This window comes from Lutra lutra, chromosome 13 (assembly GCF_902655055.1).
Source record: "Lutra lutra chromosome 13, mLutLut1.2, whole genome shotgun sequence".
Classification (NCBI taxonomy): Eukaryota; Metazoa; Chordata; class Mammalia; order Carnivora; family Mustelidae; genus Lutra; species Lutra lutra.
The window spans coordinates 25,829,338-25,854,879 of NC_062290.1; the positions used below are offsets into that span (position 1 = coordinate 25,829,338).

General features: G+C 36.6%; 1 protein-coding gene across 8 annotated transcripts; it reads left to right on the top strand.

Moving 5' to 3' along the window:
* Window positions 1-66: 66 nt before the first annotated feature.
* On the top strand, window positions 67-16,130 carry RMI1 (RecQ mediated genome instability 1). Of its 8 annotated transcripts, XM_047698728.1 has the most exons (6): window positions 67-340; window positions 3,237-3,404; window positions 6,613-6,673; window positions 12,912-13,000; window positions 14,013-14,539; window positions 14,750-16,130. In XM_047698728.1, the coding sequence occupies exons 5-6, from the start codon at window positions 14,020-14,022 to the stop codon at window positions 15,928-15,930; spliced, it is 1,701 nt and encodes a 566-aa protein (XP_047554684.1). In that variant the 5' UTR covers window positions 67-340; window positions 3,237-3,404; window positions 6,613-6,673; window positions 12,912-13,000; window positions 14,013-14,019; the 3' UTR covers window positions 15,931-16,130. The 8 variants fall into 8 exon arrangements, with proteins under 8 accessions (XP_047554684.1, XP_047554677.1, XP_047554685.1 ...); XM_047698721.1 differs by having other exon boundaries at window positions 69-340; window positions 14,013-16,130; XM_047698729.1 differs by having other exon boundaries at window positions 69-340; window positions 14,314-16,130.
* Window positions 16,131-25,542: the final 9,412 nt, after the last annotated feature.

Here is a 25,542-nt window from a genome sequence, read left to right on the forward strand (position 1 = left end):
GAGAACTGAAGGCTACCCCGTTCACGCGCACGGGGAGGGGGCGGGGAAGGGGCGTTTTCAGGGCCGACGGAGTCTTTTAGGTTTGGAGGAGGGGCGTCGGCGCGCGGGAAATCGAGCGGGAAGAGGAAAAAAAAAAAAAAAAGAGGATTAGGGTGCGCGCCGCGGCGGTTTCTGTTCTTACAGTCGCGCGGCCCAGGAACCGCTGTTGCGCGAGGGAAGGCGGGACGCCCAGGTTGGTGCTAGGTCCAGAGGAATGCCCCGTTTCCTCAGTCCACACTCGCGTCTCCCTCTCGCCCCTCACCTCGCTTCCCGCCGGGCCTGCGGGGCGAGCTGCGCGTCGGTGAGTGCAGCCCGGCGGGGAAGCCCGCTGTTTGTAACGGGTGGTGGCGCCCATCAGGCGCGGCCCGGGTTCGGGGCGCAGCTGGCAATTTGCAGCCCGCCATCCTCCGTCGGCTCGGGCGGGATCCCAGGAAACCCGCGCCGGTCCGCTGGCCTGTGGCGGGTCCGCCTCGGAGCCGAGAGAACCGTATCCCTTGTTTCCGACCCTCAGCCGGCGCTTCCTGGAGATCCCAAGCGTCTTCACGGGCGTTCTGAGGAGACTACACTTTTTTGGGGGGGGGGGGGTGTCTCTTTTTCTTCCCCCCCCTCCTCACCCCCATTTTTGTTAATGGGGCCTAGGAGAAGAGTGCCTTGTAGTGTTGTCGCTGCACTTTATCTGTGAAAAATTTTCTGAAAGTGTTGCATTCAGTCTCATGCAAATCGCACAAGTTGTAGACGTCCGCGTTCTGTTCGTTCAGCTGTTTGAAGCTCCGACCGAGTGAGTCGGTATTCGGCGTGATGAAAACAGACCCAAAACCTCGTCCTCAAATGTTACTGCTGTAGCGTGTTCAAGTTTGTACTTGCTTTGCGTTCGGTTCCTTCAGAGGCCCTTGTGCCAAGCTTTGATGATTTCTTTTGTTAAGGCCCTTAAGGTCGCTTCGAATCGGTGAGGACCCTGGGAAAGCGCCTGGCCTGGTAGTAGCCAGTATCCAGGTCCTTCCTCTTCGACCGTCTAGCCTGCACTACACCCCCAGATACGTGTTGAAGCATAAAGATGTTACAATTTACATATAAAGCGAAGTCCACCATTAGCACAATACACACACATAATATATCTTGTAACGATGAATTTGTGCTGATTCATCCTATTGTAACTTGAATTCGGAAAATGGATGTAACCAGCATCGTTTATTGTATGATTGCGTTCATCCATTATGTTTTACTTGCCTAATTAGGAAGAAGCTCTTGTTTGAGGGAACTGAAGACTTCAGGAAGCGTGAACATTTACTGCCTAGGAGGAGAGTTAAATACTAGTAGAGCATAGCACCTGGGGTTGTGGAGTTTGTAGGTCCCTGTAAGTGATAATGTAATTTTTGGCGAATGTCCCCCTCCATGAAGAGTGTATCTCATCAAGAGTCTTCTTAGGAGGTAAAGCTTAGTTTATGTTTTGGATCTGTGTTACATGGTTCAGGTCTTTATTAAATATTCAACCAAGAATTGATGCCTGTAGGTAGGGGGGAATACTTGGATTATAAAGATTTAATATGCAAGTCAGGATTTGGAACATTTAATTGCTGTTTAAAACATGAGACATTTTACTAACACTAACAGGCACATATGGGAGATACTGTACTACTACTGCTGCTTTCTTTCAAGCTTCTGGATAGCCATCACTTTCTACCTTGATAAAGGGAAGAGAAGGAATACAAAGTAAACAGCCCTATCTGAGAACTTCCTTCTTCCAGTTTTGCATTCTTCTGACTAGACCCTAACTGGTGAAAGCTGTTACTGACCTTTTTTAGATGCCAGAGCCTGATAGGGTTTTTTTTTTGTTTTTTTTTTTTTTTCTTTTTCCATGTGTTTCTTTCTTAACGTGTTTTAATTTACTTTTTTAGGGTTACTCTTTAAATAACAGGAAAGTCTATCTTTTCACCATTTTTTTCATCTGTTGTTTTCAGCTAAACTACTATATTGCACTTTTGCTTATTCAAGGACTTGCCAACCTGATGGATACATTTAGTGGCTCCTGTCTTGTATAATTAATTTTATGGTCATTTTGAACTCTCAATGAATTTAGAGCTACTATTTACTTAACTTTAGATAAGCTAACATAATTGAGATTGCACACTAGCCATCTGGATGTTTCAAAATACAACTACCATTTCCTGAGTTCCAAACTATGTGTCCTACCTTGTACTGGCAGTTTAATGCTTAACTACAGTTCTGCGAGTAAGTTATGGTTATCTTTGTTTTATGGATAAGAAAATTAAGTTTAAGAAGTTAAAGAATGTGTCTGAAGTCACATAGCAGAGGTGGGATTCAAGCTCCTAAACCTATTCTCTTTCTGTTTTTTCCTTACGATAGGTTATGGGGGATCCATAAACAGCCCTACTGATAACTTCGTTCTAATTTCAGTCATTAAATATAACTTTCCCCCCTAATTTTCAGAGAATCCCGTCTCAAAATTTTGAAGTTATTCTCAATGAGTTACGACACACTTTTTAGATAAAGCTAGTGTGAACATGGAATGATTATGATTTCAATATTTGTTAGTGTTTTTAAATCTCAGCTGTTTGTTAATGCCACATACAATGTCCAAAAGGATGGTACTTTTACCATTTGTTCAGTTTTTTAGAAATGGAATAGGTAAGACTTATTGAAAACTAATTTACAAATCCACCATGTCTGTGTCTTTGTGGTGAATGATAGTGGTGAATCCTACTTAATTCTTTTCCTGGTCGGTTCCTGCAGTCAAGAACTTAAGTGTAGATTATCTTTTTAACTTTTGTGTGTATAAAATCCATTTTTTAGAAAACGTTTTTCTCATGATTATGAAATTAATGGGGATTAAGATGTGTGTAATTTTGTATCTGGCCTTTTTCCTAACAAAGTAAATTGCGAACATATTTTCATGTTATTAAATAGGGTTTTAGGAATTTTTTTTAAAGACTATAACCTTTCATTTCATGGATCCAATGTAGTGTAATCCACTCCCCCACCCGTTGTTGAACATTTAGTTTGTTTCTCTCTTTTTTTACATATTATACAAGCAGTGATAAACACTTTGGGTGCATAGATCTTTGTCCTCCTTGTTTTCTTAAGATTCATTTTGGAGAGTAAAAGAAGTGATGGTATGAACATTTCTTAATGTACATTTTAAAAAAACATTTCTATATTTTTTTTCTTTTCTTGGGCAGTGATGTTCTTGAGAATCGGGCTGTTCGTTGTGTCTGAGCAGTTGGGAAATAGTGCTCTCCAGCTCACACCTCCCCTGTAAATTATTTCTGCCTGCAGTGACTGTGTTTGCTCAATTTCTCCAGAAAGAGAGAAAGGAAAACCTTAAGAATTCTCAGGAGTAGATGCAGGTAATACAGTTTATTAAATTATTAAGGGACTTGGTTATTGAAACCCAGTCTGAACTTCATAATAAATACAGATCTCACGTGATAATATAATACCTTTTCCATTTAATTAAATGTTTATTTATTTTTAAAAAAATATTTTATCTATTTATTTGTCAGAGAGAGAAAGAGAGAGTGCACAAGCAGGGGGAATGGCAGGCAGAGGGTGAAGCAGGTTCCCTGTTGAGCAAGGAGCCCGATGTGGGAGTAGATCTCAGGACCCTGGGATTATGACCAGAACTGAAGGCAGATGCTTAACTGACTGAGCCACCCAAGTGTCCCTCCATTTGGTTAAATTTTAAAATAAAATTTTCTTTCTAACCTGTAGAAGAAAACCCATTATATATAGAATCATCTTTTTATTATATTTGTTATAACATGCAGTTGTGGGGGGTATACTCTGCAGTATACTCTGATCAGTATAACCCTACACTTAATTTGCTTTTAAGTGAAGAATTTTGTGTAACAATGTTCATTTTGTAGTCCGTTTTCTCCCCCAAAGTTCTTTTTTCTTTCTTTTTTTTTTTTTTTTTTAGATTTTATTTAGTAGTAGTCAGAGCTCACAAGTAGTCAGGCAGGCAGAGAAAGAGAGAGAAGGAAGCAGGCTCCCTGCTGAGCAGAAATCCTGATGCGGGGCTCCATCCCAGGACCCTGGGATCATGACCTGAGCCTAAGGCAGAGGCTTTAACCCACTGAGCCACCCAGGTGCCCCTCCCCCAAAGTTCTTGACTGTTTTGGTAAAATATTTGAAATTAGCTATATTTGAGTGCTTGGCCCAATGTTAAGTATCTCTTGTCACATTTACTTGTGTTTTAAATATGTCTTGTTTATCTTTTGGGGTTTTAGTCATTAGAGTTTTTTTCTTTGCTTACTTATGGTAACATCATAAAATTATACTATGTCAGTTACCTTGAGAAGTGGAGATTTAAATCCAAGAAGATAGTACTTGGAGAGAATTACTAATTAGGACTGCCAAACATTAATAGAACAATTTAGTTGTGTTTCACTGAGCAGTGTTTCTCAGAATTTGTCCCAACTGTCATTTGAAAGTTGTTACTTGTCATGTTAACAATAACAAGGAAGTGCATGTTTGAAGTAAAGGAAAAAAAAAATGGATAAATGTTTTAAAATATTAGTTTGTAATTTTTAAAAATCTTGAAATTGTTTTATGTGGTATTTTTGCAGAGTTATAGCAGAGGAAAAGTAGTAATTAACCATGGCACTGTTGTTTTGAAGCTGTTAACAGATAGATGCAGTGGGTGATGTTAAGTTTTTCTTTCACTTGACATTGCAAATGAAATAATTTAGAATGCACTAGATGAGCTTATTTTTTTTTTTTAAAGATTTTATTTATTTATTTGACAGAGAGAGATCACAAGTAGACGGAGAGGCAGGCAGAGAGAGAGAGAGAGAGGGAAGCAGGCTTCTTGCTGAGCAGAGAGCCCGATGTGGGACTCGATCCCAGGACCCTGAGATCATGACCTGAGCCGAAGGCAGCGGCTTAACCCACTGAGCCACCCAGGCGCCCCTAGATGAGCTTATTTAAATGAGATCTGAGAAAAGTCTGTTCATTATAATAGCAGTGTAGTGCTCTTGTAGAATGACTTTTTATGATTGCCTTTTGTATGTAAGTGGGGTTTGTATGCAAATGAGGGACTGGCTATACTTCCTCTTTTCACTGAAGTCAGCAGGGTCTAGCCAAAGGCCTAGGAATGGATATTAGAAGAACTTATGTTCCAGTCCTGGGTCTGTTACTACATATGATCTTTATGTTTTAATCTTCAAACCTTAGTTTTATTATCTTAAATAGATGACAATACTTATTCTTTCATGTTATTATTTTGAGGTTTAGGTGTAATATTACAGATGTACAAATATTTTGAAAAAAGCTAAAAATCTTATGGATAAAAAGTTTTGTTTTTATTTTCAGCAAACCCTTATCTCCATCTCTGTTTATATAGCTGTACCTGCTGGGATATAGGATGGGTGTCTCTGAAACTCATCCTCATTCATTTCATTTTCTGTCTAGCCTTGACCTTTTCAATTCACAGACAGTCGATCTTTCTTCCTTTCTCATTTGTTCCTTTCTCCTCCTAGAAGTATCCATGGTATTGTCTCCTAGTATTTAACAGGTTCAGCTAGAAAGCAACATTTGTATTTATGTGGCTGCATGTCATAATTTTAGGTGTATATACTGTATCCAGAGTGATTTATAGTACAGAACATTCTGCAACAACAACTTAATTGTAATTGTGGAATTTACACTTGATAATTAAACAGTTTATAACTCAACTGAAAGTATGCTTTGTCCTAATTTCAGTTCACTTAATGACTGTCATTATATTGTTATCACACCTTTGCAAATTATACTGGGTCCATTTGCTAATGGATTTACATTTTAGTGGAGAATATAGGTAACTTATTGAATGAACACACCTAGGAGCCATGGATCTGACTTAATTTTTGAGGTTAAAAAAATGACAACAGATGCAGTAAAACAGCACTTTGGAATCTTAGGTTGTGTAAGTACAATTGACCCTTGAACAGAGCTGGGGTTAGGGATGCTGACCCCACGTTGTTGAAAATCCCCTTATAACTTTTGACTCATGTAACTAATAGTAGCTTACTATTGATCAGAAGCTTTGCTGATAACATAAGTAGGCAATTAGCACATATTTTATGTTACATGTACTATATACTGTATTTTTTTTTTTTATTTAACATTTTCTTTATCTGAGATGGAGAGAGAGAGCATGAGAAGAGGTATAGGTGAGGTGGAGAAGAGGGAGCGGGAGAAGCAGGCTCCTCACTGAGCAGGGAGCCTGTCATGGGGCCAGATCCCAGGACCCCGAGATCTTGACCTTAGCCAAAGGCAGACACTTAACTGACAGAGTCACCCAGGCACCCATATATATTGTATTCTTACAATAAAAGAAGACGGTAAAAATACTAAGAAAATCGTAAGAGAAAGTACATTTACAGTACTATAATTACTGAAAAAAATCTGCATAAAAGTGGGCCTGTGCAGTTCAAACCTGTGTTCAGGAGTCAACTGTACAGATCTTTTAGTCTTGAGGATAAAATGTCACTAAGCTATGGCTTCTTGGAATCTTGCTTGGAAGTTTTAACATGCTTTTAATTAATTTCATATTTGATGTTATTTTTGTTTTAGGTCTATCTTTTAACCATACAACTGGGTTTGGTTTATTCATTTTGAGAGTATCTCTTAACAGGTGAGTTAATCTATATTCATGATGATTGCTGATCTATTTAGACATGTTTCTACCATTTTATTGTTTCTAGTCATAGTAGTTTGGCTGTTCCTTTGTGCCTTCTTTTGGGTTGTTTTTATTTGTTTCCCTTAGCTAGTTTGGAAAAATTATGATATATCTGTTCTTTTGATGTTTACCTTCAGTTTTTTTTATTGAGATATAATTTATATACAGTAACATTTATGTTTTTCTTGGTGTATAGCTCTGTGTGTTTTAGCAAACACAGCTGTGTCACCATTAGCACCACCATCATGATATAGAAGAGTTTCATCATCCCCTCCTCCCCAATTTCCTTATGCCCCTATAGTGAGTCCCTCTTATATTGGCAACCATTGAACTGTTTTTCATTGCTAATTTTGCTTTTTCTAGAATGTCATGTAAATGGAATTTTGCAGTCTTTGTCTTGTCTGGCCTCTTTCACTTCAAATACTACAATTGACATTTGTCTTAGTCTAGTTCAGGCTACTGTAACAAAATACCATAAGCTGGGTGGCTTAGAAACAACAGAAATTTACTTCATAGAGGCTGGTAAGTCCAAGATCAGGATGTCAGCAGTTTCAGTGTTTGGTGAGGAGGACCCACTTCTATGGCCATCTTTTGACTGTAATCTCCCACAGTTAAAGGGGCAAGGTAGCTCTGAGGTGGTGGTGATGATGGTCGTGGGGTTTCTTATAAAAGCCATAATCTCTTTCATGAGAGTTCCTACCTCATCATCTAAGCATATCCCAAAAGTCCTACTCCTAACACCATCACATTGGGCATTAGGGTTTCAACATATGAATTCTAGTTACATTCTAGTAGTATTCACCCAGGTTTTTGTATCTGTTAGTAGTTCATTCATTTTTATTACTAAATACTGTTCCATTATAATGAAGTACCATAATTTATTTATCCATTCACCAGTTGAAGGACATCTGGCTTGTTTTTGGCGATTATGAGTAAAGCTACTATAAGCATTCATAAAAAAGGTTTTTAATTAGTGTAGGTTTTCATTTCTCTGGAGTAATTGCTTAGTAATACAATTGTTGGATTGTTATGTTAAGTTTATGTTTTTCTTTCTAAGAAACTGCGTATCTGTTTTCCAAAGTGGCTGTGCCATTTTGTATTCACACCAGCAATGTATGAAAATTCTGATATTTGGTGTTCTCAGCTATTTTTTATTTTAGCTATGCTAATAGATGTGTAGTACCACACTGTGATTTTAATTGTGCATTTCCTTAAGGTCTGATAATATTGAGCATCTTTTAATGTATTTATTTGCCATCTGCATATCTTATTTGGTGAAGTGCCTATTCAGATGTTTTATTCATGTTATAATAAGTTTGTTTTCTTATTGAATTTTAAGTATAAATTCTTTGTGTATTCTGGATAAAAGTCTTTTGTCAATTTCTCTCAGTTTGTACTATGTCTGTGTGTGTGTACTCGCGTGTCTTTATATTCTTTATAGTGTCTTTCACAGAGCAGAATTTAAAAATTTTGTTGAAGTCCAGGTTATTTCTTTCTTTTTGATAGTTTTTTGATTATAGTTTTGATGTTGTTCCTAGGAAAACTTCTAAGAAACCAAGGTTACAAAGATTTTTCTCTTAACTTTTCTTAACAGCTTTTATATAGTTGCAGTTTTCACATTTAGGTCTATGATTCATTTAGAGTTAATTTTTATAAAAGGTGTGAGGTATTGGTTCAGGTTCATGTTTTGCAAAAGAATGTCCAGTTGTTTCAGCACCATTTGTTCAAGACTGTCCTGTTTCCATTGAATTGCAACTTTGTATAAGTTGAATCTGCAACTTTGTAGAAAATCAGTTGGTTATATTATGTGTGGGTCTATTTCTAGGCTGTCTTCTCTTTCCATTGACTTATATGTTAATCCTTTTTTTTAAGATATTATTTATTTGACAGACAGAGATCACAAGGAGGCAGAGAGGCAGGCAGAGAGAAAGGAGGGGGAGAAGCAGGTTCCCTGCTGAGCAGAGAGCCCAATGTGGAGCTCCATCCCAGGACCCTGAGACCATGACCTGAGCTGAAGGCAGAGGCTTTAACCCCCTGAGCTACCCAGGCACCCCTTATATGTTAATCCTTTTGCCAATACCTCATTCTCCTGATTGTGAAATTTTATTTTTATTTTATTTTATTTTTAAAAAATATTTTATCTATTTATTTGACAGAGGGAGAGATCACAAATAGGTAGAGAGGCAGGTAGAGTGATGGGGGAAGCAGGCTTCCTGCTGAGCAGAGAGCCCCATCCCAGGACCCTGAGATCATGACCTGAGCTGAAGCAGAGGCTTAACCCACTGAGCCACCAAGGTGCCCCCTCATTACAGTTTTGATTTGCATTTGTCATGATGATGATGGTGGGCATCTTTTCTTTTTTTCTTTTTTCTTTTTTCAAGATTTTATTTGTTTAAATAAACAGAGATCACAAGCAAGCAGAGAGGCGGGCAGGGGGGTGGGGCGGAAGCAGGCTCCCTGCCATGCAGAGAACCCGATGTAGGGCTTGATCCCAGGAATGACCTGAGCTGAACACAGAGGCTTTAACCTACTGAGCCACCCAGGCTCCCCAGTGGTGGGCATCTTTTCATATGCTTGTTTGCCATTGGTATATCTTTAGAAAAACATGTTTTTTGCCCATTAAAAATTTTTTTATTATTGAGTTGAGTTCATATATTCTGAATGTTAATCCCTTATCAGATAATGGTTTGCAAATGTTTCTCCCATATTCTAGGTTGCTTTTTCACTCATTTGTTTCCTTTGCTGTCTTTCATTTTTCACTATCATATTTTAAATTTCTAAGAGTTGTTTTTTTTTTTTTTTAAAGATTTTATTTATTTATTTGACATACAGAGATCACAAGTAGACAGAGAGGCAGGCTGAGAGAGAGGGGGAAGCAGTCTCCCTGCTGAGCAGAGAGCCCAACGCGGGACTTGATCCCAGGATCCTGAGATCGTGACCTTAACCCACTGAGCCACCCAGGTGCCCTAAGAATTGTTTTTTATCCCATAAATATTTCTTGTTATAGATATATTTATTTATAGATATACATAATATCTATATATAATATCTATAATATCTATAATATATATCTATATATCTATATAGCTATATCTAGATATATATAACAAAGATAATATCTGTGTAGTAAGAAAAGAAATATCTATTTATTTATAGATAAATATTTCTTTTCTTACTACACAGATTTTATCTTTGTTATATATATATCTAGATATAGCTATATCTGTAGATATATACAGATATAGCTATATCTAGATATATATATTTATATATAGATAAATATTTCTTTTCTTACTACACAGATATTTGTTACGATAATAATGATAGCTTTTTTGAAGTTCTTGTCTTTCTCCATAGTCACTTCATTGCATTTTTTTTGTTTGCTTGATGTGCCTTATTGTTAGAAGCTTTTCTCACGTATCTTGTTATAGTAAAGAGAGGGGAAATAGAACTAGAAAGCTGGTTGAAACTCTGAGTCTGTCTGCAGTCTCAAATGGGCAGTTTAATTGGAGAACCTCTTGGGTTAATAATATCTTTAGGTCTTTTCTGTTAAGGTAGTAAGATTGCTCAGAGAAAGATTTTCTAATCTTTTTTCTGGGAGAGTATAGGTCTAGTTGTTGGTATTTCTGGGTGCTTTATAGGGGAAGAGAGTAGTATTTGTTCAGCATTTAGGAGTTAGGAATTTATATGTTCCCCCTATTTTCAGTATGTTATCTCCACTTCAGCTGTACTCTTGTATCCCCCAGTCCAGAGATTTTGTTTTTTACCTTCTCTAGAAGCAGTCTCTCTGAGTTGCAATAGGGGTGCCATAGTCTTAAATGTCTTAAAGAGTCTTTTGATCAATCTCTATGTGGTCAGTTTTCATCACAATGAGCCAAGGACCTTTCCTACCTTTGAAATTTTATATTGTTTTTTGTATATAGTTAAAAAACCATATATCTGTATTCTTATTTTTTTCATTCTAAAGATTCAGGAGTTCTGTAATTATAATGACCTTCTTAGCTCCTCCTTTAAAATGTTATTCATGTAAAACTCACAAATATAACTTCTTTAAATTGTAACCATTTGTTAAATTAATATTGTGATCACTTGTTTAGGGTCACAAAGTTTATTAAGTGTGAGACAGTTTGGCAGTTATACTCTGAACCCCACTAGATTATATACTGGCTCTCCTGTTTTGTTTTGTTTGTTTTATTTTATTTTTGTGCATGATAGTCTTTACTTTTAAATGATTCAGTATACCCAGTAATAACATGTAATAACATGTAACCAGTTCTTGAATTCTGTCATCTAGTAATTTTTATTAGGAGGAACACAAAGCAGCCCAAACAATTATACTAGTATGTATGTATGTATGTATTTTAGAGAGAGAGAGAGTGCATGCATGTGTGCAAGGGGCAGAGGGGAGAGGGAGAGAGAGAATCCCAAGTAGGCTCCACACACACACATCATGGAGCCCAAGGCGGGCTCTATCCCATGACCACAAGATCACCACCTGAGCCAAAATCAAGAGTCAGGCCCTCAACTGACTGAGCCACCCTTATTGTTCTAACCCACAGCCAGAAAAGACTATTTTAAGGCTGTTTGCTGCTTAACACAGTTTACAAATATTTATTTACTACTTTCTCATAGATAAAGCCACAGACCTTCAAGAAAGCTTTAGGGGGAATAAAAACCCATTTAATCCCTTTTCTTTTTTCAGAACATTTATTTTACATCTAATAAATAAAAAGTCACTCTTGATATGTATGTTGTTTAGTTAAAAGATGGGGAACCAGACAGTGTATACCCATTAAATTTCTAAGAAATACAAGGTATTTGTATTTGTATAAATGAAAGGTCGTTTTTTTTTTTTTTGGTGTTATTAAAAAATTGAGGTATAATTGATATATAGCATTCTGTTAGTTTCAGTGGTTCAACATAGTGATTTGATATTTGTATACATTGTGGAATGATGACCACAAGAAGTCTAGTTAACATTCATCACCATATATAGTCACAGAATTTTTTTTCTTGTGATAAGAACTTTTAAGATTTGCTCTTTTAGCAGTTTTCAAGTATTATTAGCTGTAGACTGCATGTACATTAGGATAAGTTTTTTTTTTTTTTAAGATTTTATTTATTTACTTGACAGAGATAGAGATCACAAGTAGGCAGAGAGACAGGCAGAGAGAGAAGGGAAGCAGGCTCCCTGCTGAGCAAAGAGCCCAATTCGGGGCTCGATCCCAGGACCCTGAGACAATGACCTGAGCCGAAGGCACAGGCTTAACCCACTGAGCCACCCAGGTGCCCCTAGGATAAGTTTTAAGTTCAGACAAAGAAGCTAGATTTGTTATTCTCCAAAAAGTGAAAGGACCTACTGTATAATACCGAAATAATTTACTGCCTTTTCACAAGAATATAATTCAGGCTTTGCTAAAATTTTGTATTCCATGAAGGCATCTAAAATTCTAAGCCTTGGAACAGGCACTTCTTTCTTCTTCCCGTGTCCACTTATGCTGTACTTTTTATGGATTTCTGGTTGATGTCTCAAAGTCCAAGAGGTTATCTATGACTTAATCCCTGTTTGCTGGAATTAGGTCTGAAGGATGGTCATTATCTCTCAGTACAGTACTGCCCCTGCCATGGGATCTCAGGGCTGCAGTTTCATCAAGCTTGGACACTTTTTTCTCTTTGTAGATTGTACTATTCTATTTCAGCTTGAGCTGCTTTGGCCTGCTTCAGCTTCCATTTCTTTTTGCATGTGGACCTTGGACACTTTCTGGGTACCCACTTCTCAGTCTACAGAAGCTGCTGTAAACCCTGTGACTGACTGGCCATGGTGGTGGGGTTGCTGAGGCTAGCTGGATCACCCCCTTGGGTCACCTGACCCAGCTGCCCAAGATACGTGCCTGTGCTAGTGCCTTGTGGGCCATCCTCTCTCCTATCTTTTTAAACTTTGACCAGTAATCCTATGAGGTTAAGCATATAGACAAGGAAACACACTTAAGAGGGACTGTATAAATTTCTTATGGTCCCTTGCTTCTGTTTAGCTCACCCCAAACCTTAAGTTTTTATTATTTTACCTCCACTCTGCCCTGATTGATAATAGGAACTCCCAAAACCATACCACCAAACTCTTAACACTCATGCAAGTAGACCAGTGAGTCTTTCTGCAGCTTTGCCTTTTAACCCTTACTGCTTCTTGTCCCAGGGCCATTTCTGAACAGTAGAGGTAACAGTGACTCCACTGAACAACCAGTTCCAAATCCTGTCATCAAATCTATGTTCCTGTTCCAAATGGTAAGTTTTCTTGTGGTCATATTAAAACTTTTATGAATTTTAACTTTAGATATTTTCATCTGTGGGAGGAAAAAATAAAACTTATGAACACAAGGTTAATTAGTATTTAGTGTTTTGAGACCACTTTTATACAGAGGAAATCAGAAGTATAGGACTGTTGAGATTTATTTAGCCAAACAAAAAAGATACTGTACGCCAGCTCAGATTCTATTGTTATTTGTTATATTTTTATTATAGGCCATGTATTTATTTATTTATTAAAGATTTTATTTATTTATTTGACAGAGAGAGATCACAAGTAGGCAGAGAGGCAGGCAGAGAGAGGAGGAAGCAGGCTTCCTGCCAAGCAGAGAGCCCGATGTGGGACTCGATCCCAGGACCCTGAGATCATGATCTGAGCCGAAGGCAGAGGCTTAACCCACTGAGCCACCCAGGCGCCCAGGGCCACATATTTAAGTGCTAGACAGACAAACACAGTTGTAAAAGTTTTAATAGAATATGAATTATGATATGAAGAGAATCTTATTGACTACTTATTTTGGACTAAATTTTAAGTGACTAAATCTGATTATTAATAAAATGATAACTGTCATATACCAATTGTCTTTCATAGGTTTGACATTATGCTTCACAAATGTTAATCATATAATCTTGAAAATAACCCTTGAATATATATTAGTGGTATTGACATTTTATAGTTGAAAAAACTGGGTTAGAGAGGTTAAGAAATTTATATTAGGTCACAGAGCTTGTAATTTGACAGAATTAGCTTTCAAACCTGAATATATCTGTCTCAAACCTTTTGCTTTTCTCATTTATCTGATGACTTGTGGTCATTAATTTAATTAATTTAATTTGAATTTTGGCCACGTAGAAAGTCAAAGAATTTTAAGATGCTAAAGAGAGAAAAATCTAATGGGTGTGGTTATGCCTGTGGGTTGTAGAAAATTGTAGAAACTATATTTAAATGTACTGAACTATTATAATTTTTAAAATTTTTTTTTGTTTTCAGGTAATACATGCATATTATTTCTTTTATTTTAAAAGAAATGAGTGTAACTAATATTGCATTAAGAGTTGAAACCTGGCTTTTAGCTACATGGCATGTTAAAGTACCTCTAATGTGGCTGGAAGCTTGTATTAACTGGATCCAAGAAGAAAATGGTAATGTTAATTTGAGTCAGGCACAAATGAATAAACAAGTGTTTGAGCAATGGCTTCTTACTGATTTGAGAGATTTGGAACATCCTCTTTTACCTGATGGCATTTTAGAAGTTCCAAAAGGAGAACTGAATGGATTTTTTGCTCTGCAGATTAATTCATTGGTTGATGTCAGTCAACCTGCATATTCCCAGATACAAAAGTTGAGAGGAAAGAATACAACAAATGACTTAATTACAGCTGAAACACAAGTAACCCCAAAACCTTGGGAAGCAAAGCCTTCACGAATGTTGATGCTACAGCTTACTGATGGAATTGTACAAATGCAGGGAATGGAATATCAGTCTATTCCAGCTCTTCATAGTGATCTTCCCCCAGGTACAAAAATTTTGATTTATGGAAACATTTCTTTCCGTCTTGGTGTTCTCTTATTGAAACCAGAAAATGTTAAGGTGTTGGGAGGGGAAGTAGATGCTCTTTTAGAGGAATATGCCCAAGAAAAAGTACTTGCAAGATTAATTGGGGAACCTGACCCTATAGTTTCAGTAATACCAAATAATACTAATCAAAACATCCCTGGAATTACAGATGTTCTAGATTCTGCATTAGGACCTTCTGATGAAGAACTCTTGGCAAGTCTTGATGAAAATGATGAACTTATAGCAAATAGTGACACCTCCTTAGAAAGAAGATGTTTCAATACAGGTAGTTCCTCAAATACTATTCCCACAAAGCAGTCAAGTTTTGAACCACAACAAATTGTTTCTCTAAAACCAGAGGTGGAAGCACTAAATCAATCTATGCATTTCAGTGATGGGGAATTAGATGACTTTTCACTGGAGGAGGCTTTGCTTTTAGAAGAAACTGTCCAGAAAGAACAAATGAAGACTAAAGAATTGCAGCCATTGACTTTGAACAGAACCCCAGATGAAAGTATAGAGAGATTTTCACATAAACCTAATACTAAGGATAATTTTTCTTTGATATGCAAAAATGGAAACAATATTTGGAACGAGAAAAATTTATCTGAACAAATGACTAATGAAGGCAAATCTTTTACTTGTCCATCTACTGGAGACCAAGACAGTAGTATTTTTTCAGTTCATAATGTACCCCTTCCCCATGACTTTACAGTTAAAGACTCAGAGACAGATAATAAAACAGAACAAACCTTCAATAGTGCCGATGGACATTCCTTAAATAATAAAATGTCAATATCAAATGGAGAGCTGGTAAATTATTTACCAAAAAGGAGTTCACACATTTTTAATGAAAATGATCACCATGTACAGACTTGTTCTTTAAGATCATCAGAGAACAGCACCAACCTTTCTGTTGCTATGGATTTATATTCTCCACCCTTTATCTATTTGTCTGTTTTAATGGCCAGCAAACCAAAGGAAGTTACAACAGTGAAGGTCAAAGCATTTATTGTAACTTTAACTGGAAATCTTTCAAGTTCTGGTGGCATTTGGAGTATAACAGCAAAGATTTCCGATGGCACTGCTTATCTTGATGTAGACTTTGTGGATGAAATACTTACTAGTTTGATAGGGTTTTCAGTACCAGAAATGAAACAGTTAAAAAAGGATCCTCTTCAGTACCAAAAGTTCCTGGATGGTTTGCAGAAGTGTCAGAGAGATTTAATAGATTTATGCTGTCTAATGACTATTTCATTTAATCCCTCCTTGTCTAAAGCAATGGTACTGGCATTACAAGATGTTGAAATGGAGCACCTTGAGAACCTGAAGAAGCGACTGAATAAATAATTTACCAAAATTATATTAGAAAACAATTAACCAAGAAAATATTTAGAATGAAATTTGACCTTTTATGTTTGAAACTTTTTTGTAAAAGGGAAAAAGGAAGTCTTATACCTTATTTTGGTTTAATTTTAAACTGTTTAACTATGTTTGTATATTTAGGTTTTTTTAATAAAATTTTTTATTGTAACGGTTAGACGAAAGAATTTGGTGACCCATTGTTATCGAGAATTTTGTTTTCTGCTTGTCCTTCCACATAAGACGATTGCTAAAGTATTGTGTTGGTGTTTACTGATGAGTCATATTGTTGGAAGTTAGCAATTATAAATAGGTAGTTGTTCTTCTAATATGTTGAGTTACTCAGGAAGATTTTTTTATATTATTATACTTAGGAAAAAATCTAAATCCAGTGGATCAGAATGTCAGGCTTTCAGATGCAAAAATGCGTTGTTGGTTTTTATTTTACTGATAGTAAATATTTGTCTGGTATACTTAAGGCAAATATAATGTCAACCTGATATGTTTCAGGTTGAATGGTTTAATTATTTTCAAGGATAATTTATTTCAAATAGCATATTGAAAACTTGAATATAAGATTCAGTAAATACTTTTTTTTGGATCAAAATAGGTGTTTTGTTCTTATCTTAGGTATTATGTCCCCCTTCCCCCTTTTAAAAAAAGATTTTATTTATTTATGACAGCACAAACAGGGGGAGCAGCAGGCATAAGGAGAGGGAGGATCGGGCTTCCCACTGAGCAGGGAGCCTGATGGGGGACTCAGTCCCAGGACCCTGGGATCATGACCTGAGCTGAAGGCAGATACTTACTTGACTGAGACATCCAGGTGACCCTATCCCCTTTCTGAATTAGTTCTACATGTAGACCTACCTTTAGTTTTGTTGGAGTACTGATTTTTTTTTTTTAATGGAGACTGTGTACCACTTTTCCACTTTGCTGTTAAAAAGTCACATTTGAAAGGTAAAGTTACTTTTATTAATCTTTGCCTTTAGAAATTCAGTGTCTTAATTTTTTTTTTTTTTTTTTAAAGTAACTTCTACACCCAATGTGGGGCTTGAACTCCTGACCATGAGATCAGGAGTTGTATGCTCTATGGACTGAGCCAGACACGTGCCCTAAAGTATCTTAAGTTTTTAAACCATTACACAAATACTTAAGAGGAGACATGGTGTTTTCTTTGAGTTAAAATAACATAATAGGAAAATATCTGGAAGAGAAATACATATTTACAATTATAGATGTAAAAAATATTTTAAAAATCTTTGCCATTGTGTTTGAAGGATGATGATCAGAATTCAAGGTACAACATAGATTTTACCTCTTCTGTATACTTGCATAACTCTTTTACTACAAGAGATCTAGGTGAGATGCCATTATCTTTTGTGATCTTTTAAATGTTCTTTACCTCTGTGACTAGTGCTTGAAAGCTGGGATTGGACCTTATTTTCTCTTCATATTCAGTCACTAAAGACTGGGTATATCCTTCTATATTGGTGCTGTGATTCTGGCTCTGGTCTTCTCTGGCCTCGATTATTCCAGTAGGTTTACTTATTTATCTGTGACTTATTTTGTTCTGAAACCTTTGCCCATAATTCTGTCTGAATGGTCTTTCTAGAATGAATTTATTGTTTTCTCTTTGTTAATCTTTTTTTTTTTTTAAAGATTTTATTTATTTATTTAACAGAGAGAGATCACAAGTAGCCAGAGAGGCAGGCAGAGAAAGAAGGGGAAGCAGGCTCCCCGCTGAGCAGAGAGCCCGAGGCGGGCCTTGATTCGAGGACCCTGAGATCATGACCTGAGCTGAAGGCAGAGGCTTAACCCACTGAGCCACCCAGGCGCCCTCTCTTTGTTAATCTTTAAATTAACCACCTCCTCCCCCCTACTTACAAAGTGAAGTACAAACTCTTCATCTAGTGTGTAAAGTCTTTTGTGATCTGGCTCTTGCCTTCTTTTTCAGCTTCATCTTGCTCTGTTACTCTGCACCTACCTAGTCCTGAAATTTTAGTCATACCAATTTGTAATTCCCCAAACATGTGGGGGAATATACCTTATGTTTGCATACTGAAGCTCATAGTGATTCCCCCTCCCTCCCAGATTCATTCATATGGATTTCCAGCTCAAAGTAAGCTTTAGTTGCCCATTAAAATATTTCCGTGTCTACTTTCATGCTGTTCTATACATTGTACAGAACAATAATATGTATGTTTTGCTGTACATATTTGCTTCTCTCATTCTGTTAAATTTTTGAACAAAATTCAGTAGGAAATTAGGAATTTAAAAATAAAAAAACAATGCTAAAATTAAGAATTTAGTGAATGAGTTTAACATCAGGTGAACTATAGCTGTAGGAATAGTGAATTGAGTTTGGTCAGAAGAAAATTCAGAATGATAGAGAGTCCAAACGATGAAAAAGAACCAGAAAAGAGTATAACAGAGAGATGGGCTAACTTAATGTAACTGTAGTCCCAGAAAGAGAAGAAAGAGAATATTTGTGGAGTTACTGCTTAAGAAATAGCTAAAATTTATGAAAATCATCGAGCTACAGGTTTTGGAAGTCCCACAAACCTCAAACAAAATATATTCAGAAAATCATGCTTATGCAAATATTACTATTATTGAAAACTAGTAAAAGAAAAAAGTCTAGAGCAGTGAAAGGAGGAAGGCATGTTTCAAAAGACTAACTATTTGGCAGCTGACTGCTCAGTAAAAAACTGGCAATCAGAAGACAATGGAATGGCATCTTCAAAATGATGGAATAAAATAACTGCTAATCTAGAGTTCTGTACAAAGCAAAAATGTCCTTAATAAGAGTTGGAAAGGTAAAATTAAGAAAATATCACACAAAAATAATTTTTTTCCCAAAAAACTACACAAAAATGAAGTCATTAAGCAGAAGGCAAATGATACTAGGTAGACACTTGGAGATGTGAGAAGAAATGATGAACAATAGGGTAAATACAGGGATTTAAGTTAATAGTGATTTTGAAACAAAAATTTTTAAAAAGTCGAGGACTAAAGTACATGAAAACAATTGCATGTAAGTTGAGAGGGGGATAAATGGGAAAGTGTTTTAAGGTCTTTATGCCTAAGGAAAGGTTAAGCTGTCACTTTATATTAAACTTGAATATTCAGAGTTGTATGTTGTAATATTTAGGGGGTTACCACACTAAAAGATTTGTAAAAGTGTATTACTATATACTAATGGTGTAAAATGGAACAACAGGAAAAAAAAAAGGTATTCAACCCAAAAGAAAGGACAGAAAAAAAGGAAAAGTGACAGGGAAAACAATTGGCAAGGTGGTACATTTTAAATCCAAATGGATCAGAAATTGCAGTAAGTGTAAATAGGGTAAGATCCTCCAATAAAAGACATTTTCAGATAGTGATACAATGCAGTTTTACACAAGAGAGACAAAATGTAAGGATACAGAAAGGTGAAAAGTGAAAGGATGTAGAAAGATACGTAAACATAAGTAAAAGATACTGAATGTGGCTATATTAACATCAGTTTCAGGCAAAAAAACTAGTAGTAAAGAGAGACAGTTGATAATGAGAAAAGGTCTAATTCACCAGTAAAGTTTAGCAATTTTAAATTTATAGAATTCAGTAGCTTCTAAATTTATAAGAAAACAAGGAGAAATAGAGAAATGCACAATCATAGACAATTACAGTTAAAAAAAAAAGTAGTTGTAGAGTTATAGAAAATACAATAGATCTAATCACCATGTAGAGGCTATTGTACTCAACCAATACATAATACGTGTTTTTCTCATGTACATGTTGGATATTTCAAAAGTTGGCCACATACGTAATAGAAAGCAAATCTAAAGTGTCAAAAAATTATTAACCATACAGAGTATATTCTGTGACCATAAATAAATGGTGGGGGAGGGGTTGCCTGGATCCATCAGTAGATGGGATTCACGATCTCAGGGTTGTAAGTTTAAGTTCCATGTTGGGCATAAAGCTTACTTTAAGAAAAAAAAAAAAAAAGGAAAATAAGCTAGGGAAAAAAAAAGTAAAAAAAAAACCCCTCATGTTTAGAAACTACAAAACGTACTCCAAAGTAATCTTGGGTTAAGGAAGAAGTCACAGCGGAAGTTAGAAAAAATTTTATTACAAAAATAGAACATCAGGGGTGCCTGGGTGGCTCAGCGGGTTAAAGCCTCTGCCTTCGGCTCAGGTCATGATCCCAGGGTCCTGTGATCGAGCCCCGCATCGGGCTCTCTGCTCAGCAGGGAGCCTGCTTCCCTTCCTCTCTGCCTGCCTCTCTGCCTACCTGTGGTCTCTGTCTGTCAAATAAATAAATAAAATCTTAAAAAAACAACAACAAAAAAAAAACAAAAATAGAACATCAAATGTTGCGAAGAATAGATGAAGCTGTGGTAGAGGGGACTTAATATTTTAATTTATTAGAAAGGAATAAGGCTAAAAATGAAGAATTTATCTCAAGTTATAAAAACTAAGACAAGAAAAAAATAAAGAGCTTAATTTATTGGGATAGAAAGCAAACATGATAGGATTAACAAAGAATTGCTTCTTTGAGAAAACAAATCTCCAGTAAGACAAATGAAGAAAGTATGCAGGCACAACTACCAGAAATGAAATGGAGACCTCACTGCTTCTGCATTCGTTAAAAATCTTTCAAAAAGGTATTATGAATAACCTCATGCTAATGTGTTTAAAGTTTTAGATGAAGTGGGGTGCCTAGGTGGCTTATTTGGTTAATCATCTGTCTTCGGCTCAGGTCATGATCTGGAGATGTGGGATTGAGCCCTGCATGGGACTCCCTGCGTGGGGAGCCTGCTTTTCCCTCTCCCTCTGCCTTCTGCTCCCCTTGCTTGTGCTGTCTGTCAAATAAAATCTTAAAAAAAATTTTTTTTTAGGTGAAGTGGTCAAATACCTGAAGAAATGCAGCTATAAGAAGAAAAAAATCTTGGGGTGCCTGTCTGGCTCAGTCAGAAGAGCATGTGACTCTTGATCTAGAGTTGTGAGTTTGAGCCTCCATGTTGGGTGTAGGGATTACTTAAGGAAAAAAAAAAAAAAGAGGAAGATGAAGAAGGGGAAGGGAAAAGAAATCTGAATAGTTCCATATTTGTTAAAGTAATCGCATCTATTTGATGAGCAGAAATAATAGTCTTTTTAATAAATGGGGTTGGGACAACTGCATAGCCACATGCCAAAGAATGAACTTGAATCCCTACCTCACACTTTATCCAAAAATTAACTCAAAATGGATCAGATACCTAAGTGTAAGAGCTATAACCATAAAACTCTGGAAGAAAACATAGTTGTAAGTAGTCTTTGTGACCTTGGGTGAGGCAGTCATTTCCTAGATATGTCATGTGAAGTACAAGCAACCAAATAAAAAATAGATAAATTGGATTTTACCAAAATTTAAAAAAGATGTGCTTCAAAAGACAAGAAAGTGAAAAGACAGCCTTCAGAATGGGAGACTGAAAGAATGGAGCAATGGGAGCAAGTCACATATATGTAAGAAACTAGTATCGAATATATAAACAAGTATTCAACTCAACAGTAAAAAGACAATAAAAACAGGCAAAATATCTGAGTAGATAAAGATATCTTTCTGAAGGAGATATACAAATTGCCAATAAATACATGAGGTGATGCTCAACATCATTAGTCATTAGGGAAATACAAGTGAAGCCACAATATGATACTATTTCATACCCACTAGGATGACTGTAATTGAAAAGACAGACAATGGCAGTTGTTGGCAAGGGTGTAGGGAAATTGGAATCCTGTTACTGATGGGACTGTAAAATGGTACAGCCACTTTGGCAAACAGTCTGGCAGTTCCTCAAAAAGTTAAACAGTTACCATATCACTTAGCAATTCCATTCATATCCAAGAAAATTGAAAGCATATGTGTTCACACACACGTTTGTACATGAACATAACATTAGTCATAATAACCCCCAAATTGAAACATCCCAAAAGTCTATCAACTGATGAATGGATAAACAAAATGTGTGTGTGTGTGTATTATATACATATGTATAACGTGTGTATGTAAAACACATAATGGAATGTTGTTCATAACAAGGAATAAAGTTCTGATACATGCAACAATGTGGATGAATCTTGGAAAACCTTATTCTTGGGACACCTGGGTGGCTCAGTTGGTTAAGCGGCTGCCTTCGGCTCAGGTCATGATCCCAGCATCCTGGGATCGAGTCCCACATTGGGCTCCTTGCTTGGTGGGGAGCCTGCTTCTCCCTCTGCCTCTGCCCGCAACTCTGTCTGCTTGTGCTCTCTCTCGCTCCTCTCTCTCTCTCTGACAAATAAGTAAAATCTTAAAAAAAAAATCACTAACTCCTGGGTGGCTCAGTCAGTTAAGGGGCTGCCTTTAAAAAACAAAACAAAACAAAACAAAAAAAACCTTATTCTGAGTGAAAGAAGCAACACAAAAGACCACATAGTTTATGGTCTCACTTACATGAAATAATCTGTAATAGTTAAATCCATAGAGACCGAAAGTAACTGGTGGTTACCAGGGGTAGGAAGGAAGATGATTGGTGAGTAACTGCTAATGGATACAGAGTTTCTTTTTGGGATGATTTAACTGTTCTAGACTTAGTGGTGATTGTATAATTTAATAAATATATCAAGTGCCACACAATTTTACATTTTAAAAGGGTGAATTTTATAGTATGTGAAATATATCTAAAAAAGTAATCAAATCTGTTATTTAAAATCTTCCCACTAATTCCAGGCCTTGATGGCATCCCCACTGAATTCTTCCAAAAATTACGAAGTCTACATAAATTCTTCTGGAGATTAGACAGTGAGAGAACATTTCCTAACTTTACCAGGCTGACATAACTTTGAACATACATTGGAGATTAAAAGAAAGAATTACAGGGATACCTGGGTGGCTCAGTAGGTTAAGCCTCTGTCTTTGGCTCAGGTCATGATCTCAGGGTCCTCGGATCGAGTCCCACATCGGGCTCTCTGCTCAGCGAGGAGCCTGCTTCCGTTCTTCTCTCTCTGCCTGCCTCTATGCCTACTTGTGATCTCTGTCTGTCAAATGAATAAATAAAATCTTAAAAAAAAATTAAAAGAATTACAGACCAATCCTTTCATGAATATAATTTCAAAATACAAGTTTAACCTAAATACGTTAGTAAATTAAATACAAAAATATGAAAATGTGAATACATGACAGTGGAGTTTATTTCAGGAAGGCAAGGATAGTTTAACCAATTAATGTAATTCACATCAAAAGAAAAAAGCTGTATGGTCATATCAATAGGTACAGAAAAAGCATTTCATAAAATTTATGTATTTGTAGTAAAAACTCACCAAACTAATAAAGGAGAATTTATTCTAATTAAGAGTGTCTACATAAAACCTACAGCAGACATCAGACTTGAGATTGGAAATAAGATCAGGATGTCTGCTATTACTATTTCTATTCAATACTCTTCTGAAGGTCCTAGCCATAGGGAACGGCAAGAAAAAACAAAAAACAAGTATTGTTGAGGAAGAAATAAACCTCCTTATTTGTAAATGACAGAGTGTGTATGTAGAAAATTAAAATCTATAAACTATTAGAAGTATTAAGTGTACTTGGTAAGGTTCCTATATATAGAATAATATAGAAAGAGTTGTGTTTAAAAAAGTGGTGCATCTGGGTGGCTCAGTCCTTAAGTGTCTGCCTTTGGCTCAGGTCATGATCACAGGGTCCTGGGGTCAAGCCCCAACTGAGTAAGGCTCCCTGCTTAGCAGGGAGTCTGGTTCTTCCTCTACTCCTCCCCCTGCTCATGCTTGCTTGCTCTCTCCATCATAAATAAATCTTTAAAAAATGTTTTTAGGAAAGTTGTGTTTTTATATACCAACAACAAAAATGAAAAGAGAAACTACTATTTATAGCATCATAAAAAAATCAAGGTTTGGAATAGGTATAGTGAAAGATATTCAAGGCTTATACACTAAAAACTACCAAACACTGAAAAGCACTAACGATCTGAGTAAATTCAGTTATGCACTGAATACTCAATTGGGATACTTAATATTTTAAAAATGTCAGTTCTCCCCAAATTGATGTATGGATTCAAAGCAATATCAAATCTCAGCAGGAGCAATCAAACTGATTCTAAAATTTATATGGAAATGCAAACTCAAGTCATATTACCTTCAAATTGTTTAGCAGGCACTTCAGTTATAATAAATGTACATAATCAGAATAGCACCATCAAAATCAGGAAATACTGTGTTACTGCCATTTAACTCTCAGACTTCTTTCCAGTTTTTTTTTTTAAGTTTTCTTTTTTTTTTTTTTTCCATTTATTAGAGCAAAGTGAGCAAGAACATGAGCAGGGTGGGAGGCTGGGGAGAGGCAGAGCAAGAGGAAGAAGCAGGCTCCTTGCTCAACCGGGATTGTTGCAGGGCTCAATCCCAGGACTCTGGGATCATGACCCTAGTGGAAGGCAGACACTTAACCGACTAAGTCACCCAGTCATTCCAGTTTTGCTAGATGTTTCAATAACAGGGTTTTTTGTTTTTTGGGTTTTTTTTTTGTAGCATATAGATCCTTCCCTAGTTAAGCCTCAAATGCAACAAGCCCTGGCCAGCACCTTGATTGCAGTCTTATGACCCTAAGCATAGAACACAGCTAATCTGTGCTTTACTCTTCACCCATAGAGATGGTGGGATAATAAATGTGTCTTTTTAAGTCACTAAGTTTAAGTGTTAATTTGTTACACAATAGAAAATTAATACTCATCTCTTTCCAATTGATTTTAGTGTTGTTTTTAAAGTTTATTTATTTTAGTAATTTCTACACCCAACATGGGGGTCGAATTTATAACCCCAAGATCAAGAGTCACATGCGCTTCCATATTAGCCAGCCAGACACCCAGATTTTAATTAGGTCATTACTTCCTGTCTTGATCCCTCTAGCCCCAAGGTTAAAGCTTCCTGCTTTCTTTGCTCATCTCTGGGTTGCCTCACGATTCCCTCAGGCTTGTCAGCATTTTTAACTCCTTTGTAACTAGTTTTCCGTATTTGAGTTTTTCTGATGAATTACCTGCCTTGAGTTTTGTTTTCTTGATCAGTTTTGACTAATACATGTGGTTAGAATTGCTATTCTCTTGGGGTGCCTGGGTGGTCAGTCAGTTGAGCACCTGACTCTTGATTTTTGGCTTAGGTCATGATCTCAGAGTTGTGAGATCAAGCCCTGTTTTGGGCTCTGTGCTGGGTGTGGAGCTTGCTTAAGATTTTCTCTCTGGAGCTTGCTTAAGATTTTCTCTCTCTCCCTCTGCCACCCCTAACTCTACCCCCACCCCCATTTGCGCTCTCACTCTCTCTCTCTCTCAAAAAAAAAAAAAAAAAAAAAAAAAAAAAAGAATTGCTATTCTCTTACCACAATTAAAAGTTTAAAAGTGGGGAAGGGAGGGAAGAATAGCTATTATCTGCATATCTATAGTAGTGGTTTGATAATAGGCAATATTCTTTTAAGTTTTACCTCCAGAACAGAGCTCTAATATATTTACTCTTCTCCACGTTTGAAACATTCTAACCCTAAGCCATCATTATCTCTTGATCAGGGATGCTCAGGTAATGGTCTTCTAA